The 23344-nt window shown below is 44.9% G+C and overlaps 1 protein-coding gene across 2 annotated transcripts; it reads left to right on the top strand.

Moving 5' to 3' along the window:
• Nucleotides 1–113: 113 nt before the first annotated feature.
• On the top strand, nt 114–21410 carry LOC121557729 (endothelin-converting enzyme-like 1). 2 transcript variants are annotated; one of them, XM_041871224.1, is made up of 18 exons: nt 114–317; nt 5598–6802; nt 7102–7170; nt 7396–7506; nt 9121–9213; nt 11226–11350; nt 14797–15019; nt 16532–16630; nt 16951–17025; nt 17329–17432; nt 18105–18163; nt 18580–18631; nt 19541–19608; nt 19978–20102; nt 20201–20266; nt 20619–20714; nt 20838–20914; nt 21025–21410. In XM_041871224.1, exons 2-18 carry the CDS (start codon nt 5942–5944, stop codon nt 21122–21124), a joined length of 2403 nt encoding a protein of 800 aa, XP_041727158.1. In that variant the 5' UTR covers nt 114–317; nt 5598–5941; the 3' UTR covers nt 21125–21410. The 2 variants fall into 2 exon arrangements, with proteins under 2 accessions (XP_041727158.1, XP_041727153.1); XM_041871219.1 differs by having other exon boundaries at nt 114–321.
• The last annotated feature ends 1934 nt before the right edge of the window (nt 21411–23344 follow it).

Here is a 23344-nt window from a genome sequence, read left to right as displayed (position 1 = left end):
CTCTCTCTCTCTCTCTCTCTCTCTCTCTCTCTCTCTCTCTCACACACACACACACACACAGACACACACACACACACACACACACACAGTCCTGTTGAGCAAATGAGCGCAGATCGTTTTCGCATCTTTGGATTTGTGCTTCATGCTGGGGCGTCAGCTGCAGCAGCGGAGCAGCAGTGAGTTGCATGTTCGAGCGTCTAGCCCTCTGACCAGCTGCGGTATGTACATGCATGGACTGGACACGATCTGAACCACTGTCGCAGACCAGACTTACATCCAAAGCGCATGGACAGACTCTGAACACTGACTTCGTGCCGGTAGGTGTGTGTGTATAATATTGTTTTACATCGCTTTTATAGCCACTGACAGACAGTAGAATGTAAATGTATTATTTCAGGATGCTCTGTTTGATTAATGTGTTCTGTAGCCCCTGTATGCAAAACGTGGAGCTGTGCTCTGGTTTCTCCAGTGGGACCAATGCAACCACCACATCCCAAATGAGTGAGGGTATGAACGTTATGAAGATGGACATTGATGACTTTGACAACTGAAAGCAAAATTATGTCAGAATAAGATTAGGAGGCTATTCCACGCGTTTTTACGCGCCATGAATTTTCCACAGCCTACGTTAGAATTTAAATAAGACTTTCGTCGGTTCGGTTACAAATTAAATATGACACTCAGTGAAACAGAGAGATCTCCGAACATCTCTCTCACTGTCGTAGCTCCGCCGCTTATCCTTGTATCCATTTCAGTGGCTCCGATAATATAGAGTGGCCATGGCGAACGTATTGACTGAGTGTGTAGGGGCTCGATGTGGTCACCCTAGCCGGGTTAATTGAGTTAGCAGCCCGCGCCTGGTGGCTGCGTGACAGGGGAGAAAGGAAGTTACCCGGGATGTCTTCCCGGGACTGGGGCGCACAATTGTTTGTGCAACAGCGGTCCAGCTAGTGGTTAAACGATCCCTCGGGAACGCGCGTGTGTGTGTGTTTGTTTATGTCACACAAGAGTGCCAGTGGCTGTGTGTAAGAGAGACACGAAAAGGGTAAATTCTTGTAAGAAATATTTATGTTTCAGGTTCCTTTTGGTCCTTATGCAACACTGTTCTCTAAAACTATTTCACACTATAGCGTGTCTGTAGCCCTACACCATCACTACCGCACTCTGCTGTGTGTGCAGCCTCTGGCAGGCGGCGATAAGAGTTGGTGGGAACCAGCCTGCTCAGAAACTCCTGTACTGCTGAATGTGATCCGTCTGGGTCCGTGACCACTTTGATTAGAGGGAAATAAACCTATTTACAGTATGGCGCTGACCCGGGTCTCCAAGCCCGGATGCATGCGCGTGCAGGGCAGGTGGCGTGAAAGCCAGAGACGCGAGCTCCCTCCCCTGCTCCCCATTATATACCATAACCTATTGTGCGCTGAAATGAATTGGATCATAATAGAATTGATCTGAACCTGACCCCTCGGGCGTCGTGCCCTTCCCTCCATTGATCGTATATAGGATTTATGGAGGGTGGTTAGCGACCCAGGACAGGCTCTGGACAAGATGGGTGTGGTGGGCTTTTGTGCATAACATAGGTTTTCTTGTGTGCAACGTTTATTTATAAGAATATTTTATTTGTGTCTGTGTGTGTGCCTAGAGTTGTTTGAACTGAACTGTGTCCTAAGTGCAATCTATGTTCTCCTCTGTTTGAGAGGTGATATATGAGAAGAGCTTGACAACTGGTGGGGTACTATGCATCATCCTGAGTGTATTTATGATGCATTTAGGCTGTGTGTGTGTGTGTGTGTGTGTGAGTGAGAGAGGGGGAGCGTGTATTTGCTTGTGTGTGTGAATATGCGTATGAGAATGTGTGTGTATGGACTGTGCAGGACAGAGAGCAGCATTAATATCACTCTCAGACATTAGACCTATCATGTCTGGTAAACAGCCATTCATCAGCCTCTCCTCTCACAGTGATGCCAATCAGATCCAATCCATTAGCCAGACAGTGTGGGCAACACCATTTTATGTCTGCCCACTGCGAGAGGACTCAGTTAGTGTGTGTGTGTGTTATGATTCTGTAATTGTTTTAAGTACAGATTGGATGTTAGTGTGTGTGTCCCTCTCCATGCACGAGGCTATCCTACCAATTTGTGCCTATGTGTGTGTGTTGATATGAGATACAGCATTCGGTATGGTCCATCAAGAGTGAATATCAGTGTTTATAATAAATTAATGTGTCTGGTGTGTGTGTGCATGCGAGTGTGGATAAGTATGTGTGTAATGTGTGTGTGTGTGGATATATGTGCATGTGTGTACGTGTGTGTGTGCGTATGTGTGTGTTTGTGTGACAGAGGGGGAGAGTCATGACTCTTGATGGATGATGGAGAGGATAGATAATTACATCTTGTGAAGAAACACAATTCCCCCTTTTCCTCCTCCTTCATTTCACCCCAGTACCCCCTCATTTCAACCCCAAAAATCAATGTTATGATGTGAATCTATGTAGAAAACTCATTGGATTTGCAAAAAGTCATCAACGTAAGGGCATTTAGGTTTTTTCACCCAACTTTAACATAAATCCAATGACATGGTGACATTTTTGGTTGATTTCACATTGAATTTACAATAGTTGACAACTCAATCAAATGTAAATCAAAACCAGACGTTGAACTTAAGTCTGTGCCCAGTGTGTTCTCTCCTCACACACAGAGAAACAACTCTGCCTCTATCACTCTTTCTCCCCCTCTCCTCTCCTCCTCCCTCTCCTGCTCTCCCTCTCTATAGTTCCTGTACTGGCTAAAGTTGAGCAGGTGTGAATAGCAATGTTGATTTGCAGTCTGGTATCTCATCAGTGGGAGGCAGGTCATTGATGTGATTGTGTCTGTGTCCCCAGTCTCTCCCTCCGCACAAACCGCATCTTCCTTCCATCCTCTCTTCCTCCCCTCCTCCTGTCCTCTCCTGTTCCAGATGACGTGAACCACAATTATATTTAGATGTATTTATATACAGACATGCTCAAATTCAGATTCTGCGCACACATACGCTGATATAATGCAGACTGTGTGTGCGCCATTCTTTTTCACACTCAAAAACAATGACTTTGATGTGTATTTCTTATATTTCTTATTTTTTCAGTGTGCTGCTTTTACTCGTTTATGAATACTATATTTATAGTTGTTCCTGCCAAAACCAGCACTGGACCTAGATCCACTGCTGTGCACAGGGTTTCGCTTAATCTTTTACACTCAATATTTCAATATTTGGTGTACTGGACCATAGTGGACGTCAGGTCATCATAGAGTACATATTGAAAAGTTTTTTTCCCAAACGCTATATATCCATTTTCAGAAATGTTGGTAAATTAGCTTTTATTATTTTAAGAAATTATAAAAGAGATTGGTGCGTTTTTACCCTATCTAATCATGGCATGGGCTTGTTCAATGTCAACATATTTGTTTAAATCTATCACTTGTTGGTTTCATTTCAGAGAGACAAATAATCATGTTGTTTTGTAAAAAGCTATATATCCACCAAATAATTAGTACAGTCAAATGTAACAAATAACTACACTTTTAATAAAGAAATGTACAAATTATACATTTGTAACATCAATATTTAAAATAATAATTTAAAATAATAATTCAATCGAGTAATATGAGATCTGTATGTAAAACATTTACATTTGACATTTTAGTCATTTAGTAGATGTTCTTATCCAGAGTGACTTAAATGTGTTCATCTTAAGATACTGTAGCTAGGTGAGACCACCACATATCACAATAAAATTCAGGATACTAACACTGTATTCCAGCTAAACAATGGATATACAGTATAGCGTTTTGCCAAAAAAATATATATTTTTCATACACATCTAAAAATCTGAGACCAATAATATTTTACACACACATGAAGGTACCCATAAGCAATCATTTCTGATGAAAAAACACAAATGTGAAAAATTAGTGGATATATCGTTTTGGAAATAAATACTGAACTGTAGAGAAGGAAAGATAATCACAAGTATCAAGTTACTGATGGCTACCAAGTCTACATTCAAGGAAACCACAATTCACTGGGTTGATTTGGTAGACGAATAACAGCCAAACAAACACAGAGCCAGATGCTCACACACCCTGGCCTCAACACACACCCTGGCCTCAACACACACCCTGGCCTCAACACACACCCTGGCCTCAACACACACCCTGGCCTCAACACACACCCTGGCCTCAACACACACCCTGGCCTCAACACACACCCTGGCCTCAACACACACCCTGGCCTCAACACACACCCTGGCCTCAACACACACCCCGGCCTCAACACACACCCCGGCCTCAACACAACCTGGCTGCCCTCTTTTAAAATCTTTGATCTCTCCGCTCACTTTCCTGAGGCAAAAGAAAGAAAGAAAGAAAGAAAGAAAGAAAGAAAGAAAGAAAGAAAGAAAGAAAGAAAGAAAGAAAGAAAGAAAGAAAGAAAGAAAGAAAGAAAGAGAGGAGAATGTGTGTGTGTGTTATGTTGATGGGTGTGTATTGCCTGTTTGTCTCACTCCACTATAGTGAAAAGCCAGTCTCAGACTGATCGAACTTCTGAAAGCTGGGATAGCAATCTTTGAGAATTGACACTCAATATCTCCTCTGAGAGTTTAAAACGTTGGCTCTGATGTCTTTAACAGCCTTTTCTTCTATTTGTAAGTGTTTTTAACGTGCATGTGAATGTATCACCTGCTCTGTGTGTGTGTATGTGCTCCCAGCTCTCTCAGTCTCACGTCAGAATTAGACGTTCATCCATGTTACTCAAACGTCAAATTTTGAAGTTCCAAACGTCTAACTTCAAATGTTTAAGGTTAGGCATTAATTCCAAATGGTTAAGGTTTGGGATAGGCTTAAAACAAAAATATCAAAAACAACTTTCAAATGCTGGATTCAAACTTGCAACCTTTGGAATCAGAGGCAGATGCTTCTGTCCACCATCCCCGTCCACAATGCCTTAGCAAAACCGAAACCTACTTCAAGATAACAGCGCCTACTGTTACCCCTAGTGGCCAGTTTCCACATCATCTCCTGACGTCCTCAGACATGGATGGATGTCGAATACTGACTTGTATCACGGGTGACCTGGCTGGTATGTGTGTGTGTCCTCACAACACGTCCTGCAGAATGTCCGTTCCTGCCTGTCTAAATAACTCCCCCGTACCATTCCCATCCCTCTTCCTTCCATCTCCCCCTTTTTCTGCATCTTTGTCTACCCCTTCCCTCCCTCTGCACACTCCCCCCATCCTATCTCTCCCTCCCTCTTTCCTTCCCACTTTCCTCTTCTCATCCTCTCTCTCCATCTTCCATCCCCTCCCTCCCGCTCTCCTCTCCTCCCTATCGGTCCATCCAAAGTCATGAGTCACAGAGCGACATCATCTCCCTGATGGATGGGTGTCAGAAATCAATCCAAAGAACTTTAGGAAAGAACGACAGAATGAAAGAAAAAAGAGCATCTCAAAAGAGACAGTACCCTTTGTCTTCTCTCAGTGCTGTAATAATGGATTCCATCTTCTGTCTCATCTCCCCTCCCTCCCTCTCTCTTCCTCTCCTCTCCTCCTTTTCTATTAACAGACAGACTGGGGGGAAAGGAAGAGAGGAAGACAGGGTGAAAGGGAAAGAGAGACCAAGACCCACGAGATACACTGACAGAGAAACCTAGTGACAGACAGCCTCAGTGTTCCCTAACTCTGTAAAGGTAAGGGTAGCAGAGGAGACATACACAAGGCAGTGTGTTCAGGAAAGCCCAGGGCATTTGGGCACCGTTTCCGCTTTAGCCCTCTAGTGGGCGCACTCCTCTCCCATATCAGGCCTGGAGGGACATGGCCATCTGAAAGACTCATCTCTCTCTCACCTTCCACCACTCCCTCTATCAGTCTCTCTTTTCAACAACGTAACGCTAATCAACCCTCGTTGCCATGGAAAAGACATACTCCCTCACAGCCCACTACGATGAGTTCCAGGAGGTCAAGTATGGTGGTCGCTATAGCAGCGGCACCCTTAGCAACGGTATGAGCTTGCACTTGGGCGGGAGCCTGGACCGTAACGTTGGGCGGGGCCGAGGCAAAGGGGGCGGGGCTAGTGATCGGAGTCGGGACCTGAGTGGCATCAACAGTGGACAGGGACGTCCTCGTTGGAGCCGCAGGGAGATCTGCCTGCTCTCTGCTCTGGTGTTCGCTGCGGGGATGTGTGTCATCCTGGGCAGCATGCTGGCCCTCAAATACATCTCCCTGGACTTCCAGCAGGAGGCGCACTGCAGACAGGACTGCCAGAAGAAACGCTCGTTAGTCCGCGCCGCACGCTTCGTCCAGGCCAACATCGACCCCACCATCCAGCCCTGCCAGGACTTCTACAGCTTCGCCTGCGGCGGCTGGCTACGGCGCCACGGCATCCCAGAGGACAAGCTGAGCTACGGCATCATCACCGCCATCGGAGAGCACAACGAAGAGAAGCTACAACGCCTCCTGCTGGAGCCCGTGCGCCGGCGCACCGTGCACTCGGCTGAACGCAAGGTGAAAGAGTTCTACCGCTCCTGTGTGAACATCCAGGAGCTTGACAAGCTGGGGTCAGGGCCCATGACAGAGGTGATTGACAGCTGTGGCGGGTGGGACCTGGTTGGCGCGCCCTCTGGTGGTGCGGGGTGGGAGAGCAGTACTGCACCAGCCAGGCCAGACTTTAATGAGCTGCTCTATAGGACCCAGGGGGTGTACAGCACTGCTGTCTTCTTCTCTCTCACTGTCAATGTGGACGATAAGAACTCCTCACGCAACGCTATCAGGGTAAGAGTGTGTGTGTCTGTGTGTCTGTGTGTCTGTGTGTCTGTGTGTCTGTCTGTGTGTGTGTGTGTGTGTGTGTGTGTGTGTGTGTGTGTGTGTGTGTGTGTGTGTGTGTGTGTGTGTGTGTGTGTGTGTGTGTGTGTCTGTCAGTCTGTCTGTCTGTCTATCTCTGCGTGTGTGTGTGTGAACACCTGCTGTTTATCATCTGACTGATATACCATCTATTTATTTACATGTCTGTGTTGATTACACGTGTTCATATGTGTTCTCTTGGTTGTGATCGTATGTGTGTGTATTTGTAGATTGATCAGGAGGGGCTCACACTGCCTGAGAGGACTCTGTACCTGGGGCAGGATGAGGACAGTGTGAAGGTAAAGGATTACCCCCTCCCTCTTTCTATCCACCACTCCATCTCTCCATCTGTTCAATTATCGACCAATTCCTTTCTTCTCTATCCATCCACCGGTTTGTTCCTGTCATCTCTGTTCCCTTTGTTATCCAGTGTGCTCCGCCACATGTCACACTGCTGTCCATTGACCATTAATAATGATGTAATGTTGTTGTCCAATGTCCATTAATGATGATGTCATGGACAGATCCTGGCGGCTTACAAGGCCCTGATGGAGCGTCTGCTAAGCATGCTGGGAGCTCATAATGCCACTCAGAAGTCCAAAGAGATCCTACAGCTGGAAACACTCTTGGCCAACGTAAGTGTGTGTCTGTGTGTGTTTATATACAGTTCCAGTCAAAAGTTTGGACACACCTACTCATTCAAGGGTTTTTCTTTATTTTTACTATTTTCTACGTTGTGGAATAATGGTGAAGACACCAAAACTATGAAATAACACAAATGAAATCATGTAGTAATCAAAAAAGTGTTAAACAAATCAAAATATATATTTTAGATTTTAGATTCTTCAAAGTAGCCACCCTTTGCCTTGATGACAGCTTTGCACACTCTTGGCATTCTCTCAACCAGCTTCATGAGGAATGAGTTCCCACATATGCTGAGCACTTGTTGGCTGCTTTTCTTTCACTCTGCAGTTCAACTCATCCCAAACCATCTCAATTGGGTTGAGGTCGGGTTATTGTGGAGGCCAGGTCATCTGATGCAGCACTCCATCACTCGCCTTGGTCAAATAGCCCTTATACAGCCTGGAGGTGTGTTTTGGGTCATTGGCCTGTTGAAAAACAAATGATAGTCCCACTAAGCGCAAACCAGATGGGATGGCGTATCACTGCAGAATGCTGTGGTAGACATGCTGGTTAAGTGTGCCTTGAATTCTAAATAAATCACAGACAGTGTCACCAGCAAAGCACCCCCACACCATCACACTTCCTCCTCCATGCTTCACGATGGGAACCACACATGCGGAGATCATCCGTTCACCTACTCTGTGTCTCACAAAGACACAGCGAATGCAACCAAAAATCTCAAATTTGGACTCATCAGACCAAAGGACAGATTTCCACCGGTCTAATGTCCATTGCTTGTGTTTCTTGGCCCAAACAAGTCTCTTCTTCTTATTGGTGTCCTTCAGTAGTGGTTTCTTTGCAGCAATTCGACCATGAAGGCCTGAATCACATAGTCTCCTCTGAACAGTTGATGTTGAGATGTGTCTGTTACTTGAACTCTGTGAAGCATTTATTTGGGCTGCAATCTGAGGTGCAGTTAACTCTAATGAACTTGTCCTCTGCAGCAGCGGTAACTCTGGGTCTTCCTTTCCTGTGGCGGTCCTCATGAGAGCCAGTTTCATCATAGCGCTTGATGGTTTTTGTGACTGCACTTGAAGAAACTTTCAAAGTTCTTGACATTTTCGGGATTGACTGACCTTCATGTCTTAATGTAATGATGGACTGTCATTTCTCTTTGCTTATTGCCATAATATGGACTTGGTCTGTTACCAAATAGGGCTATCTTCTGTATACCACCCCTACCTTGTCACAACACAACTGATTGGCTCAAACACATTAAGAAGGAAAGAAATTCCACAAATTAACTTTTAACAAGGCACACCTGTTAATTGAAATGCATTCCAGGTGACTACCTCATGAAGCTGGTTGAGAGAATGCCTAGAGTGTGCAAAGCTGTCATCAAGGCAAAGGGTGGCTACTTTGAATAATTTGTTTAACACTTTTTTGGTTACTACATGATTCCATATGTGTTATTTCATAGTTTTGATGTCTTCACTATTATTCTACAATGTAGAAAATAGTAAAAATAAAGAAAAACCCTTGAATGAGCAGGTGTCCAAACTTTTGACTGGTACTGTATGTGTGTTTATGTGTTCAGTTATAATGTTTCTTCCCCTCTGTTTCAGATCACTGTGTCTGAGTATGATGAACAGAGAAAGGACATCAGCACTATGTACAACCGCATCACCCTGAGACAACTACAGCGCATCGCTCCCAGTGTGAGTACCACACACACATCTTTATATCTGTATTGTGTGTGTGTGTGTGCAGAAGTGTGATGGATTAAGAGCTGAACTCCAGCAGAGCATTGTGAAGTGTGTGTGTGTGTCTGTAGTGTGTGTGCGAGGCGGGGGGCCATTCTATGCCCCGTGAACCTCTCATACGCACGCCTCCGTGGCTCAGCGAAGCTCTCCGCCCTCCGGGGATAGAAGGAGACCAACGGGGGGCTACGAAAGGAGGGAGGAAGAGAGGGAGAAAGAGGGTTGAGGAAGGGAGAGGACGGGATGAATAGGGGTTGACGGAGGACTACAGAAGGAGGATGGAGGGACGGAGGAGGGGGGAAGAGGAGAGAGAGGAGAACCGATGGGGGGCATATGGAATGAATCTGGGGGAGAGAGGGACTGAGGGGAGGGAGAGAAAGAGGGAGGAGAGGGGGGAAGACAGGAGGGGAGAGCCGTAAGGAGCGTTGGAGAGCAGCAGGAAACTGATGGAGAATTCAGAGCTGCTCCATCACTTCTGATTGGAGAAGAAGGGAGGGGAGTGAAAGGCATGAACGGAGAGAGAGATGGATGAAGTGAGCTTCACAAGCATCACTGATAAAACAAGAGAAAGAAACATGAGAGAGAGAGAAAAAGAAAGAAAGAATGAAAGAAATAAATGGTGAAAGAGATGACTAAAAAGGTGCAAATGGAGAGTGACATACAGAGAGACAGACAGATGGACGTAGAGACAGACAGAAAAACCCAAGGAAGGAGTAATAGACAGTAGCTGTAACTGTGGACAATTAGATATACAGATGTACGATCTTAATTTGATCACTTTTGTTGCTGAGAATATGTGCAAACTTGTGGTGTATTTGAGTTTTAAAAACGATTCTAAAGTTTGTAATTTCCACTTTGAAATTTCAGACTAGATTTGCCCTAACGAAAAATGTATCAATCCCTACAAAAATGTCCATGAATTATATCCACATAATAATTCACATTTCCTGTTACTGCAGGATTTTTTTCTTGCTGTCGCAAACTGGTTCAAATTAAGATCCTAGATCAGTAAATGCTCAGACAGACATACAGACATGGTCAAATGGGGGAATGTCAATTACGTTCATACTGATTTATCCCTCTCCACCTCTCCCTCTTTCACTCTCTCTCTCACTTTGATCTACTGTCCCACTATTGGCTGTTAACAATAGTGGGAGATTATGAGACCATTTGGGATTATAGGGATGCTGTATGCTCAGCAGTTAAAGAGGAACTTTGTGTTGTGGATGACCTAAACTGTGAGCAGGGCTTTCTAGGGCTTTACCTTCTTGTTATCCTCTATATATTGTTGATATTGTGGAGGCAGCATTTACACTTTCCTTACTGGTACAATAAAGGCTTGTTGGAACCCCCCTTCCTTCATCAGAGCAGGGTGACAACAATCATGTTTTCTTATCTTTACCACCAGAGACTCAGTCAATATTAAATAAATGATTCTTTATTATCAGCAAGCTGGAGAGGTTCCAACAAACTTAATGCACCAAGTAGTACACGTTGGTCGGGAGCTCCGCCAGGGCAGTCCCGTTAGTTCTCTTATATACTGCTTACACAGACATGTTATATTTGCATGATTTACATTATTCATAATTAATTTATCATTAACGTTTGGTTCCTGCATGTGACCGACCAATACCTCATGAGGCTTCTTCTGTCCAAGCTGAGACCTTGAAACCCCTTTTAGTTCTCAAAGCAATGTTCTGGGCATACTGCCAAATTGCTTATACTGATAGTGAAGATTCCTCCCAGGCATGATCAATCAGTCACTTGCATGAACCCAGTCGAATTGGTTATTAGAAAAGCACAAACATAACATTTTCCCTCACACTTGTTAAAACGCAAACCTGCTCTCTCCTCTCCTCTCCTCTCCTCTCCTCTCCTCTCCTCTCCTCTCCTCTCCTCTCCTCTCCTCTCCTCTCCTCTCCTCTCCTCTCCTCTCCTCTCCTCTCCTCTCCTCTCCTCTGTCTCTACAGCTGCATTGGAAACGTTTGTTAGACAGAATCTTCCATGATAACTTCTCTGAGGATGAAGAGATAGTGGTGTTAGCTACTGACTACATGGAGAAAGTCTCCGACATCATCAAGACCACCTCCAAAAGGTGAGAGAGGGAGGGTGGGAGGAGGGAGGAGGAGAAGGGTGGATGAGAGGCATAGGAAGAATGCAAAGGTTAGAGAGTTGTATGAAAAATCAATGGCATAAGATAAATGAGTTTTGAGCATGTGTAAGCATTTTTGTAAGAGTTGCTGAATTCTTGTGTGGCCTTTACTAGGGCTGTTACTATAGGTTGTGTCATATTGAAGTGTCATAGTGTGTATAGATTCGTTTTTGAGTGTGTTTGTGTGTGTGTGGGGTGGGGTGGGGTGGGGTGGGGTGGGGGTGGGGGGGGGGCATCACTGGTGGGCGGCAGGTAGCTTAGTGGTTAAGAGCGTTGTGCCAGTAACTAAAAGGTCGCCTGGTTCGAATCCCCGAGCCGACTAGGTGAAAAATCTGTCAATGTGCCCTTGAGCAAGGCACTTAACCCTAATTGCTCCTGTAAGTCGCTCTGGATAAGAGCGTCTGCTAAATGACTAAAATGTAAATGTGAACTTCCAGCTCTACTGTGGATGATTAGTATCGATCTGGACCCCCCTCCTCGACACACACACACAGAATTGTGCTGTCAAAGACAGCTCTTGACAGACTCCAGAGGTGGCTGTGGAGGCTAGTGGGAGTCAGGGTGCTGGTTTCTGACAGCTCTCCAATACTGACTGGTGTTATGCTCTACTCTACTCTACTCTACAGTTCACACGTCTACCAGTCTGTAGCTGACTGGCCCTCAGTTCATTTTAGTTCATAGAATTACAATTCATTTCAATTGATGTCTGTCTGTATAGGTTTTTTCTCTTTCTTCTTTTTCAACTTCCTCCCTCCCTCCCTTCCTCATCCTTCATACACCCTCCGTCTCTCCCTCCAGCTCTCACTCTCTTATCTCCTTTCCTCCTTTTGTCTGTTCTTGTACGTAGTTATATCAGTTGTTGAGTGAGAAAAGAGACACAATGGGGTGAGTGCTCTCATAAAATGTCATGTTATCTAATATCAGATAATGTAATAATAATCTTATCATAATCCTCTTTGCTATAATCACCCTTATTATCATCGCCATGGTGACAACCGGCATTACAGCCAATCCCCTGGAGGCTCGGGAGATTTTCTGTTTCTTTTCTTTTGTTGTTTTTCCCTTCTTTTCTCTACTTCTCTTCTTCTTTCTCCATCTCTCTCTCCCTCCTGGTGATTTCAGTAATAAAACCCTCCTCTCTGTTTTCTCCTTCTCCTGCCTCCCTCTTTCTACTGTCTGTTCTTTTTCAATCTGTCCTCTCTCTCTTTTTCCAGTTCTGTTTTTCCCTCCGTTGCTCCGTCTCTCTCCCCTCGTCATCTCTTTTCTATTGTCTCTCTTGCTGCTTCTCTCTCATCTCCATCTCATTATCTCTCCTCTCTTTCATACCCCAACCTCATCCCTCTATTTCCTAGCACTCTCTCCTCCTCCTGTTGCTGTTCCCTCTCTCCCTTTCCCCTGTTCTCTCTCTCCAGGCCTCAGTCCTGTTCTCTGTCTCTCTGAATCACTCCTGCTGAGTCCATTATCTGTGTTAAATCAAAGGTTAGGGTCGCTGTTTCCTCTCTGTCACACACACACACACCACTGGGTGTGGTGGACTCCTGTTCCTACCGCCACCCACTGTGCACCCCTTGTTCATTTGCATAACTGACGAGAAATGTCCCTGTGCTTCTCAGTATGGGGTCTCTCCACTGCTCTTTACGAGTCTCCAATTACACAGTTACACCCCCCCCATCTCTCCCTCCCTCCCGGATCTATTGACAAGACCCAGACAACTGCATCCAATCCCATTAACCAGATGAGCTGGTGTCCAATGAGGCTGAAACAGTAATGACAACACCAGCATCTCTCAACAACCTCTCCCTCTCATTCCCTCCTTTCTCTCTGCTCATCCGTCTGTCACTCTATCACTCACGCTCGTCTCAAGGGGAAGTGTGTGTGAATGTGTGAGTGTGTGTGTGTGTGTGAGGTTAGACTGTGGGTAGGAGCTGTAGGACCATTATTACAGAGGGTAATGTCTGCAGGTATTCTGGAGGGACAATGTATTTTATCTTAACAATGAGCTCCATTACAATCCAGTCTTCTAATGATTTTTAATTCCCATCCCATGATGATTCAAGGCTATTGTTTGATCATTAGAATACATTTAACTAAAGCCTTTTCATTTCCGTCTAATCTCCCAGGTCTCCTAAATCTACCCACCACCCCACACACCAACTCCATCTGGGATTAGATTTTGACACACGCACACGCACACGCACACACACACACACACACACACACACACACACACACACACACACACACACACACACACACACACACACACACACACACACACACACACACACACACACACACACACACACACTAGCTGTGCCCCTTGCAAACAAGCAATCTGAAACAAATTAATAAAACATGTGTTTTATTCAACAGAGTAAACACACACACACAACCAAGTGAAGCTGCCACACCTACAACACACTGATCTGTACTGATTATTAGAGGTATCAAAGAACACAGACACTGTCTCAGTCTTCTTCTTCCTCCCTCCTCCTCTCTCTCTTCTCAATTAATTTCACTTCAGAAGTGCTTTGTTGGCGAGACACTGGGGCTGCCTTGCCAAGGCAGTTTTGATTTAATATGCAATGTGGATGTCAAAAAAAATAAAAACAGAGAACAACGTGGAGCAGAGTCTCACAGTAAGAGACAGGACCACTTGTCCTGAGGGCAGAATGGATATGTTCACTCTGTGGGATCCCTCAACACATTAAGCACAACCTTAAATTACTGAGAAGGGAAAATAACTTTTGAATACATGAATGAAATACATATATTTTTTACTTCTACTCGTCTGAGTCATTCTTGGACTCTTCTTCCTTTCTTCTTCTATACTCTCCTTTCTCTTTTCAATTGCTGTCCGTCTCTCCTCTCTTCCCTCCACCCATACTCTCTGTCTCTCTCCTCTCTTCCCTCCACCCATACTCTCTGTCTCTCTCCTCTCTTTTACTCCACCCATACTCTCTGTCTCTCTCCTCTCTTTTACTCCACCCATACTCTCAGTCTCTCTCCTCTCTTCCCTCCACCCATACTCTCTGTCTCTCTCCTCTCTTCCCTCCACCCATACTCTCTGCCTCTCTCCTCTCTTCCCTCCACCCATACTCTCTGTCTCTCTCCTCTCTTCCCTCCACCCATACTCTCTGTCTCTCTCCTCTTTTCTAACGTGCTTGTATCTCCTTTGCTGTACTCCCCTTCTCTCTCTTTGCCCACCTTTTCTGTCTTTGCCCTTCTCCTATATTTTTAGCATTTCTCTTTTCCCGGAGGATTCCACATTGAATCTCTGAAGGGGCACTCCTTAATTATACAATAAAGCCTTGTTAAAAACGAAAACTCATCGTTCCCTCTTCCTCTCTCAATCTCTCTCCCGGTCTCCCCCCTCCCTCTCTTGCCAGGGTTCTCCATAACTACATGCTGTGGCGGATTGTAGCAGCTCTCAGTGAACACCTGTCCACGGCGTTCCGGAGTACCATCCATGAGTTTTCCCGAGAGATTGACGGTACGGAGCGTCAACTGGAGCTGGGGAGGCTGTGTCTCACCCAGGCCAACAAACACTTCGGCATGGCCCTGGGAGCACTCTTCGTCCAGCAGCACTTCTCCTCTCACAGCAGGGCCAAGGTAGGGCAGCTTCTATCTCTGTCTATCGGTCTCTATATCTCTCCTCACAGCAGTGGTGTAAAGTACTTAAGTAAAAATACTTTAAAGTACTACTTAAGTCATTTATGGGCTATCTGTACTTAAATATTTTTGACAATTTTTACTTTTACCTCACTACATTCCTCAAGAAAATAATGTACTTTTTACTCCATACATTTTCCATGACACCCGAAAAGTACTCGTTACCTTTTGAATGCTTAGCAGGACAGGAAAATGGTCCAATTCACACACTTATTAAGAGAACATCCCTGGTCATCCCTACTGCCTCTGATCTAGCGGACTCACTAAACACAAATGCTTCGATTGTAAATTATGTCTGAGGGTTGGAGTGTGCCGCTGGCAATCCAGAAATAAAAAAAACAAGAACATTGTGCCGTCTGGTTTGCTTAATATAAAGAATTTGAAATTATTTTATACTTATACTTTTGATACTTAAGTACATTTAAAACCAAATACTTTTAGACTTTTATTCAAGTAGTATTTTACTGAGTGACTTTCACTTTTACTTGAGTCATTTGACTATTAATTTTTTTCTTTACTTAAGTATGACAATTTGATACTTTTTCCACCACTGCCTCATAGCAGGGCCAAGGTAGCGCAGCTTCTATCTCTGTCTCTACATCTCTCCTCACAGCAGGGCCAAGGTAGCACAGCTTCTATCTCTGTCTCTACATCTCTCCTCACAGCAGGGCCAAGGTAGCACAGCTTCTATCTCTGTCTCTACATCTCTCCTCACAGCAGGGCCAAGGTAGCACAGCTTCTATCTCTGTCTCTACATCTCTCCTCACAGCAGGGCCAAGGTAGCACAGCTTCTATCTCTGTCTCTACATCTCTCCTCACAGCAGGGCCAAGGTAGCACAGCTTCTATCTCTGTCTCTACATCTCTCCTCACAGCAGGGCCAAGGTAGCACAGCTTCTATCTCTGTCCCTCTGTCTCTGACTGTGTCTCTTTCTTTGTTTCTTTCTGTAATGGTCTGGTGATTTTATATGAAGTAGAATCAAAAATGCCTCTCTTTCTCTCTCTCCATCCCACTCTAAGCCTTCCATCATCACACCTTATCCTTCTCGATCCTAGTCTGCCTCTATATAGGTGATAAAGAGCTTAAATAAAGATAAGGGTCAGAGGAGTTAGGAATGCCATTGGAAACCACATCCCCTAGAATGAACACGATACTATTCCTCCTTCTCTCACTCCTCTCTTCCTTTCTCACCCCTCTCTTTCCCTCTGTTGTGTTCAATGCCAACCTAGCCTCAACCCCCAAACCCTAGCCATTGTATGTAGGAATTTCCTACATATGACAGCTAACCCATCCTTTCAGTTTCAGATCTATGAAAGTGCCTAGGGATAGGAGCAGAGGGCGAAGGGTCTATCTGACGTTGGGCGTACCTGATACATCTATCTCTCTGGCCCACTCCCAATGGAACCCTTAGACAACTGACCTCTAACCTCTGACCCCTGTTCTCTTCCCTCAGGTACAGGAGCTGATAGAGGACATAAAGCACTCACTGGACCTCCGGCTGCAAGAGCTGGACTGGATGGATGAGGTGACCAAGGAGGCAGCCAGGGCCAAGGTCAGGATACCACACTACCTCAAATAGGCCTACTGTATTACCATGTAGGAGGAAAGCAGGGGTTCTTTTATTCTGGATCGGTTTAATACTGGTTTGTCAAATCCCTATCTCAGTATGTTGTCTGATACTTTCAGAATGTAAAGTCTTAATCCTTTTAGAGCACTTGCTGAAACAAAAGTGCTCCAGTGTAATCCCATTATAACAGTCTGCTTGATTAGCTGGTTGTGTGTGGGCTATGAAGGATATGTCGGCTAAATATGTGCAAAGTCTCTCTTCCCCTCTCTCTCTTCCCTGACCCTTTCCTTCCTTACCTCTCGTAGCTGCAGCATATGATGGTGATGACAGGCTATCCAGACTTCCTACTCAAACCAGAGCTCATAGACCAGGAGTATGGGGTGAGCTCTCTCTCTCTCTCTCTCTCTCTCTCTCTCTCTCTCTCTCTCTCTCTCTCTCTCTCTCTCTCTCTCTCTCTCTCTCTCTCTCTCTCTCTCTCTCTCTCTCTCTCTCTCTCTCTCTCTCTCTCTCTCTCTCTCTCTCTCTCTCTCTCTCTCTCTCTCTCTCTCTCTCTCTCTCTCTCTCTCTCTCTCTCTTCTCTCTCACACTCTCTCTCTCTCACACTCTCTCTCTCTCTCACTCACTCTCACTCACTCACTCACTCACTCACTCACTCACTCACTCCTCTGTTATTTGTTCTCCAGTTTGATGTGGATGAAAATACCTATTTCAAAAACATCCTCAACAGCATCAAGTTCAACATCAAGATGTCTGTCAAAAAGATCCACAAGCAGGTGGACAAGACTGCGTGAGTGATGCTTTCAACTGCTCCAGATGTTCATTCTCACAATAACACAACTACACACAGATTCAAAGTTCTATGCACCTCTTGACACAAAACATTCAATTTTATGATAGAAGTGAAGAATATACATGTGATGTACCTACAAATTGAAGATACCATAAGCTCGTCTTTTGTGTAACTGTTTAAAATGTGCTCCTAAAACAGTACTCAAAACTGATTTTGTGTCCGAACAAGCTGAAGCCCTCCACCCTGTACTGCCAAATCATGTATTCCTCCTTTATCACAAATATACTCCTTTCATCATTAATCTCTCCTTCTGCAGAGAAAACATGTCCTCTTCCCTCCATCCATCTCCTCATCTCTCCGCTGTCTGTAGGGCCCTCTGTCTTTCCCACCAGAACAAGGGCATCTCTGAATTTAAAAGTTATTAATTTGGGAAATGTCCTCAAATCGATGCGCCTGGATTTAAAAACATTATGATGAAGGGACTGTTTTCTTGTGCAGACAGGAATTCTCAATATTGGACTAAATATTGAATATTTTTCACCTTAAACAACCTCCAAAGTTTAGAAAAAAAATTGCCTGTGACACTTGAGAAGTGTGTCTCTTGTTGTTTGAAAATGTTTAGTGAATGTAGGATTAATAAACCCCTGATTGACTTGGTTTCCCTCTCAGGTGGCTCCTTCCCCCTCAGGCCCTCAATGCCTACTATCTCCCAAACAAGAACCAAATGGGTGAGTCAGTGTGTGACCCCAATGCACATCAACGTTAGTATATACAAGATAACACACTCCTCCTCTCCTTCTTCTTTCTGGTCTACCCATGTGATGAGGCACCCACACGCCTTAACACACTTATTCTGCATTCACTTACTTACACCAGCCCCCCACACACACTGTAATCTCCCCTCACTTTCCCCTCAGTCTTGGCCTCTAGTGGTGTCTGCATCTGCCTCATGGATTTACCTCACAGAAAAATTCATGGTGAGTTACAGAGCAGGCAGCGACAGAGAGAGCCAGACAAACACAGCCATCAGAGCTAACGTTTTACCCTACCTCTTTCTCTCCCTCCATATATTCCTCTAATACTGTATCACTGCCTCTCTACCCCTCTCTTTATCTTATGCTATCATCTCTTTCTTTACTTGTAGTATTTCCTGCTGGAATCCTTCAGCCCACGCTGTACGACCCTGAGTTTCCACAGTGAGTACAACTCTGAATATTTTAATCAACTGCTAATTAAGACACTGATTAGTTGTATCAAGTGTGTTAGTTAGTAGCCTACTAGGCTGGAGCGAAAGCCTGCACCCGCTGTACTGTAGCTCTCCAGGACAACCCTTCTACAGCATTACCAATGCTTTCCCCCTACATTACCCCTCGTATTCTACCTCCAAACCATTCCCCTTTCCCTTAATGGTCACAACACAATTCCAGCTATACTGCAGCCCTCAACTCTCACGGCACGGTATTATTTATTCACATACTTATTCCATTAGAAGTGATCACCACCACACCACATATACGACCGCTGCATCCACCCATGCATACTGATGAATGGAATATGATATTAGATGTGTGTGCGTGGTCGTGGTGCCTTTCCCTGGAGTTATTACTGCAGTAGCCCTAACCTGCCATAAAGACTGAGGCTAGCCCAGCGCAGCTATCAGGCCCCAGGTAATGAAGCCTCACTCAGCCAGTTAGTTTATTCAGGATTGGAGGGCAACTCTCAGCAGGGTATCGACATCCTGTCAGAAAGTCATTTTCAGACTTAGCCATGTGGATAGTCCCGGGCCTCTGGCCGTCCCTGCATCTCCATCTGCATGGTCTGCCAGACTACACTACACACTCCTCACCCACCCTGGTCAAGGAGAGGTGGCCAGGACTCACACTCTCTTCAGTTATTAACAGTTAGATATGTCAACAGATCAGATTATGATGTATGTAACACTCTACTGTCCCCCTCAGGACAGGGGTTAGAACTGCCAGCTGAACAAAAGTTTATCAGGTTATGTGTTATACTGTGTTATTATAAATATATGACATTATGTTGTTGTCCTCAGATATGTTAAGTGATTAGTAACTCATCCCCCTCTCTCTCCCTCCTCCCTCTAGATCTCTGAACTATGGAGGAATAGGAGCCATCATCGGTCATGAGCTGACACATGGATATGATGACTGGGGTGAGAGAACGCTTCCTCGTCTTACACGTGTCTTATAAAAGCCTAAAATCCAATTGGGCATGAACAGTAGTAGCCTAACAGTAGTAAAATTGTAATGTCAGTGTAATATCAGTTCTGAATAGGAGTTAATGTCTTTTGTCCACATTGGTCATCCTAACTCAAGCCTCTTGCCCCCCATCTAAGTGGGTCTTCACTATCAGGCCATGCTGCAAGGTATGGAAGTCCCGCCTCTCCCTAACCGAACCAATGAAATCAGTCAAATGACTTCAGACAAGAGTAAAAGGCTATAGCCAACAACTGTAGCCAACTGTACCTTGCAGCGTGGCCGAATTGTGACCCCCATGCTAAGTGATGTCGTCTTTCTCTTAGGGGGCCAGTATGATCGACACGGCAACCTGAAGCAGTGGTGGACGGAGGAGTCATACAAGAAGTTTCAGAAGAAAGCAGAGTGCATCGTTAAACTCTACGACAACTTCACTGTCTATAACCAGAGGGTGGGTGCATAGCATACCTTGTTATACTGCTTACTAGACACTCACACACACTTGTAATGGGAGTTGTAATGGTATCTTTCCCATGTGTGTGTCTGTAGGTGAATGGCCGTCTGACTTTGGGGGAGAATATAGCAGACATGGGAGGCCTTAAACTGTCTTACTTTGTGAGTGAAATCTTCCTATAGACTGTGCTATCTGTCAATCGTTACTGATTACTGTCTGTCAGGGCTCTATTCAATCCGCATCACAGAAGTTCAGCTTTAACGCGTCATTAAAATTTAAAAGAAATGTTCCTGCTTTAGCGGAGACTGCATCCATGGTAAACGCTGCATATGTCGGCTCAATCGTAAATTAGCTTTACGTTTCTATGGCGCTGAAGCGTTAGAGATTGAATAGAGCCCTCAATCACTGTCTCTATGGACTAATGACAAGCTATGTCTGTAAGCCCAGGACCCAAATCTCATCTCTCTCTTCTCTCTCTACCTCTATCCATCTCTCCATCTTCTCCCTCTCCAGGCATATCAGAAGTGGATCAGAGAACATGGTCCAGAAAGACCTCTCCCTGGACTCAAATACACACATGAACAACTACTCTTCATTGCCTTTGCACAGGTACACAACAAACTATGTACAGACTATGTTGTTTAGTCTTGGGAATCTTTTTGTTGTTGCAGTGGGAGTAAAGATGATATTTTTTACGGCCTTTACTGCTAACTGTCTCCTCTCTCCTATTAGAACTGGTGTATGAAGAGACGGTCTCAGTCCATATACCTGCAGTTACTGACTGACAAGCACGCACCAGAGCATTACAGGTACATACACTTCCTCACTTTCCTGATGTGCATCAGCCTATCACAGGCCATACCTAATATTAATCCCCTCTCTGATTGGACCATTCTCTCTCTCCCCTCCACCCCTGCAGGGTGATTGGCAGCGTGTCCCAGTTTGATGAGTTTGCCCGAGTGTTCCACTGTCCAAAGGGTTCCCCCATGCATCCTGTTGACAAGTGTTCTGTATGGTGACCCCTCAACATTGACCTCTGAACTCCACCACCCACCAACAACTAGAACTTACCTGTGACCTCAACTCTCCTCTCCTAACCAACCTGTCTCAGATGTTCTGTTCAGTTTCACATTCATCTCAATCCTGGGACTACCTTTTTCTCTTATCACAGAATTTGCAAGCAAATGTCATCACCACCAGGCAAAACCATGATCACTTCACTGTCTACTCATGTACATATCCAGTGCTTGACTTGGGCAGGAGCTCACCGGAGCGGAGTACCGGCACCTCAAATGTTCTACAGCTTGAGCTCCTGTTCCTCTTCTAGAATATTAGCTCAAAGTATTGTGGAGCTCCTACACCTAAATATAAACAGTACAGGCACCCAAAATGAGTACCGGTTTTATTTCAATCCAAGTCAAGCACTCATTTAAGCATATCATTTAATTATATATATTTGTATATATTTAGATTCACATCAATTTTTTTATTTCAATAGATGTGTCATGGGATTACCTTTTTGGTTTTGAGTTGTGTGATGTCAATTCATTTTAATTATTTGAATCACTTAAAAACGACTACGATTTTGACAGTAGTAAAGAGTGTTATTAAATCTAATTTAATGCAACAGGTTCAGAGTTGGTGTTATCAAGAACTTTGTGTAGAAGGGATTGGGGATTGTACTGCCTGAATGACAATGGCCAGTATGGACTGCACTCACTGGGATCAGTGTGTTGCCTGCCAATGTTTTTGTGAGTCTTTTCTATGAGGTAAATAGTGGACACCGTGCTGCCATGCTGCCCTCCAGTGGCTGAACAGAGAAGTGGTCTCCGATGTGGAGACCTTGTTCGTCTTGACTGTTGTTTCTTGTCTGGTCTTTGCCTTGTGGACACTATTGGAATGGTGTTACTGTGAGTGTGTGTGTGTGTTTGTACGGTTTTGAAGGTCCCTTTTTTTTAGTGTTGAATCCATAGTGACCTTTTGCTCAGGATTTGTAGCTAAGTGTGTCCAGTGGCCAAAGTGACAAAGAATAGTGATGGAACATCATGGACTAGTCTGTCTGAACCCTTAACCCCTCCACTCACACCTTAGTGTACATCATGGTGAACTATGCTTCTCGATCCACCGGAGACTCCAATCTCCCCACAACCCCATGTCTAAATGTCACACCCCAGAGTATGGATTCTTTAGCATGAAGATTGTGTTTCTAAAGATGGAAGCATGAACCTGTTGAACAACGTCATCCATCCTATTGGACAACTTCAACTGAGAGCCATTTCTATTGGACATTATGGACTCAGAGCCCTTCCTATTGGATTATGTTAACTCCAGGGCCTTCCTTGATGCAGCACATACTCTCTCTGATGAACTCCGAATGCCCCTGGCCTGGTCTGCACAGCCAAGAAGCTGTGGAAGCCAAGGAAGGATCAATCAATCAATCAATCAATCAATTTTATTTTATATAGCCCTTCTTACATCAGCTAATATCTCGAAGTGCTGTACAGAAACCCAGCCTAAAACCCCAAACAGCTAGTAATGCAGGTGTAGAAGCACGGTGGCTAGGAAAAACTCCCTAGAAAGGCGAAAGCCTAGGAAGAAACCTAGAGAGGAACCAGGCTATGAGGGGTGGCCAGTCCTCTTCTGGCTGTGCCGGGTGGAGATTATAACAGAACCATGCCAAGATGTTCAAAAATGTTCATAAGTGACAAGCATGGTCAAATAATAAATCAGGAATAAATCTCAGTTGGCTTTTCATAGCCGATCATTAAGAGTTGAAAACAGCAGGTCTGGGACAGGTAGGGGTTCCATAACCGCAGGCAGAACAGTTGAAACTGGAATAGCAGCAAGGCCAGGCGGACTGGGGACAGCAAGGAGTCACCACGGACGGTAGTCCCGACGTATGGTCCTAGGGCTCAGGTCTCTCAGTTGGCTTTTCATAGCCGATCATTAAAGAGTTGAAAACAGCAGGTCTGGGACAGGTAGGGGTTTCGTAGCCGCAGGCAGAACAGTTGAAACTGGAATAGCAGCAAGGCCAGGCGGACTGGGGACAGCAAGGTGTCATCATGCCCGGTAGTCCTGACGTATGGTCCTAGGGCTCAGGTTCTCAGAGAGAAAGAGAGAACGAGAGAATTAGAGAGAGCATACTTAAATTCACACAGGACACTGGATAAGACAGGAGAAGTACTCCAGGTATAACCAACTAACCCCCAGCCCCCCGACACATAAACTACTGCAGCATA

This window comes from Coregonus clupeaformis, chromosome 5 (genome assembly GCF_020615455.1).
Source record: "Coregonus clupeaformis isolate EN_2021a chromosome 5, ASM2061545v1, whole genome shotgun sequence".
NCBI lineage: Eukaryota > Metazoa > Chordata > Actinopteri > Salmoniformes > Salmonidae > Coregonus > Coregonus clupeaformis.
This window is presented reverse-complemented; position numbering and strand designations above follow the sequence as displayed.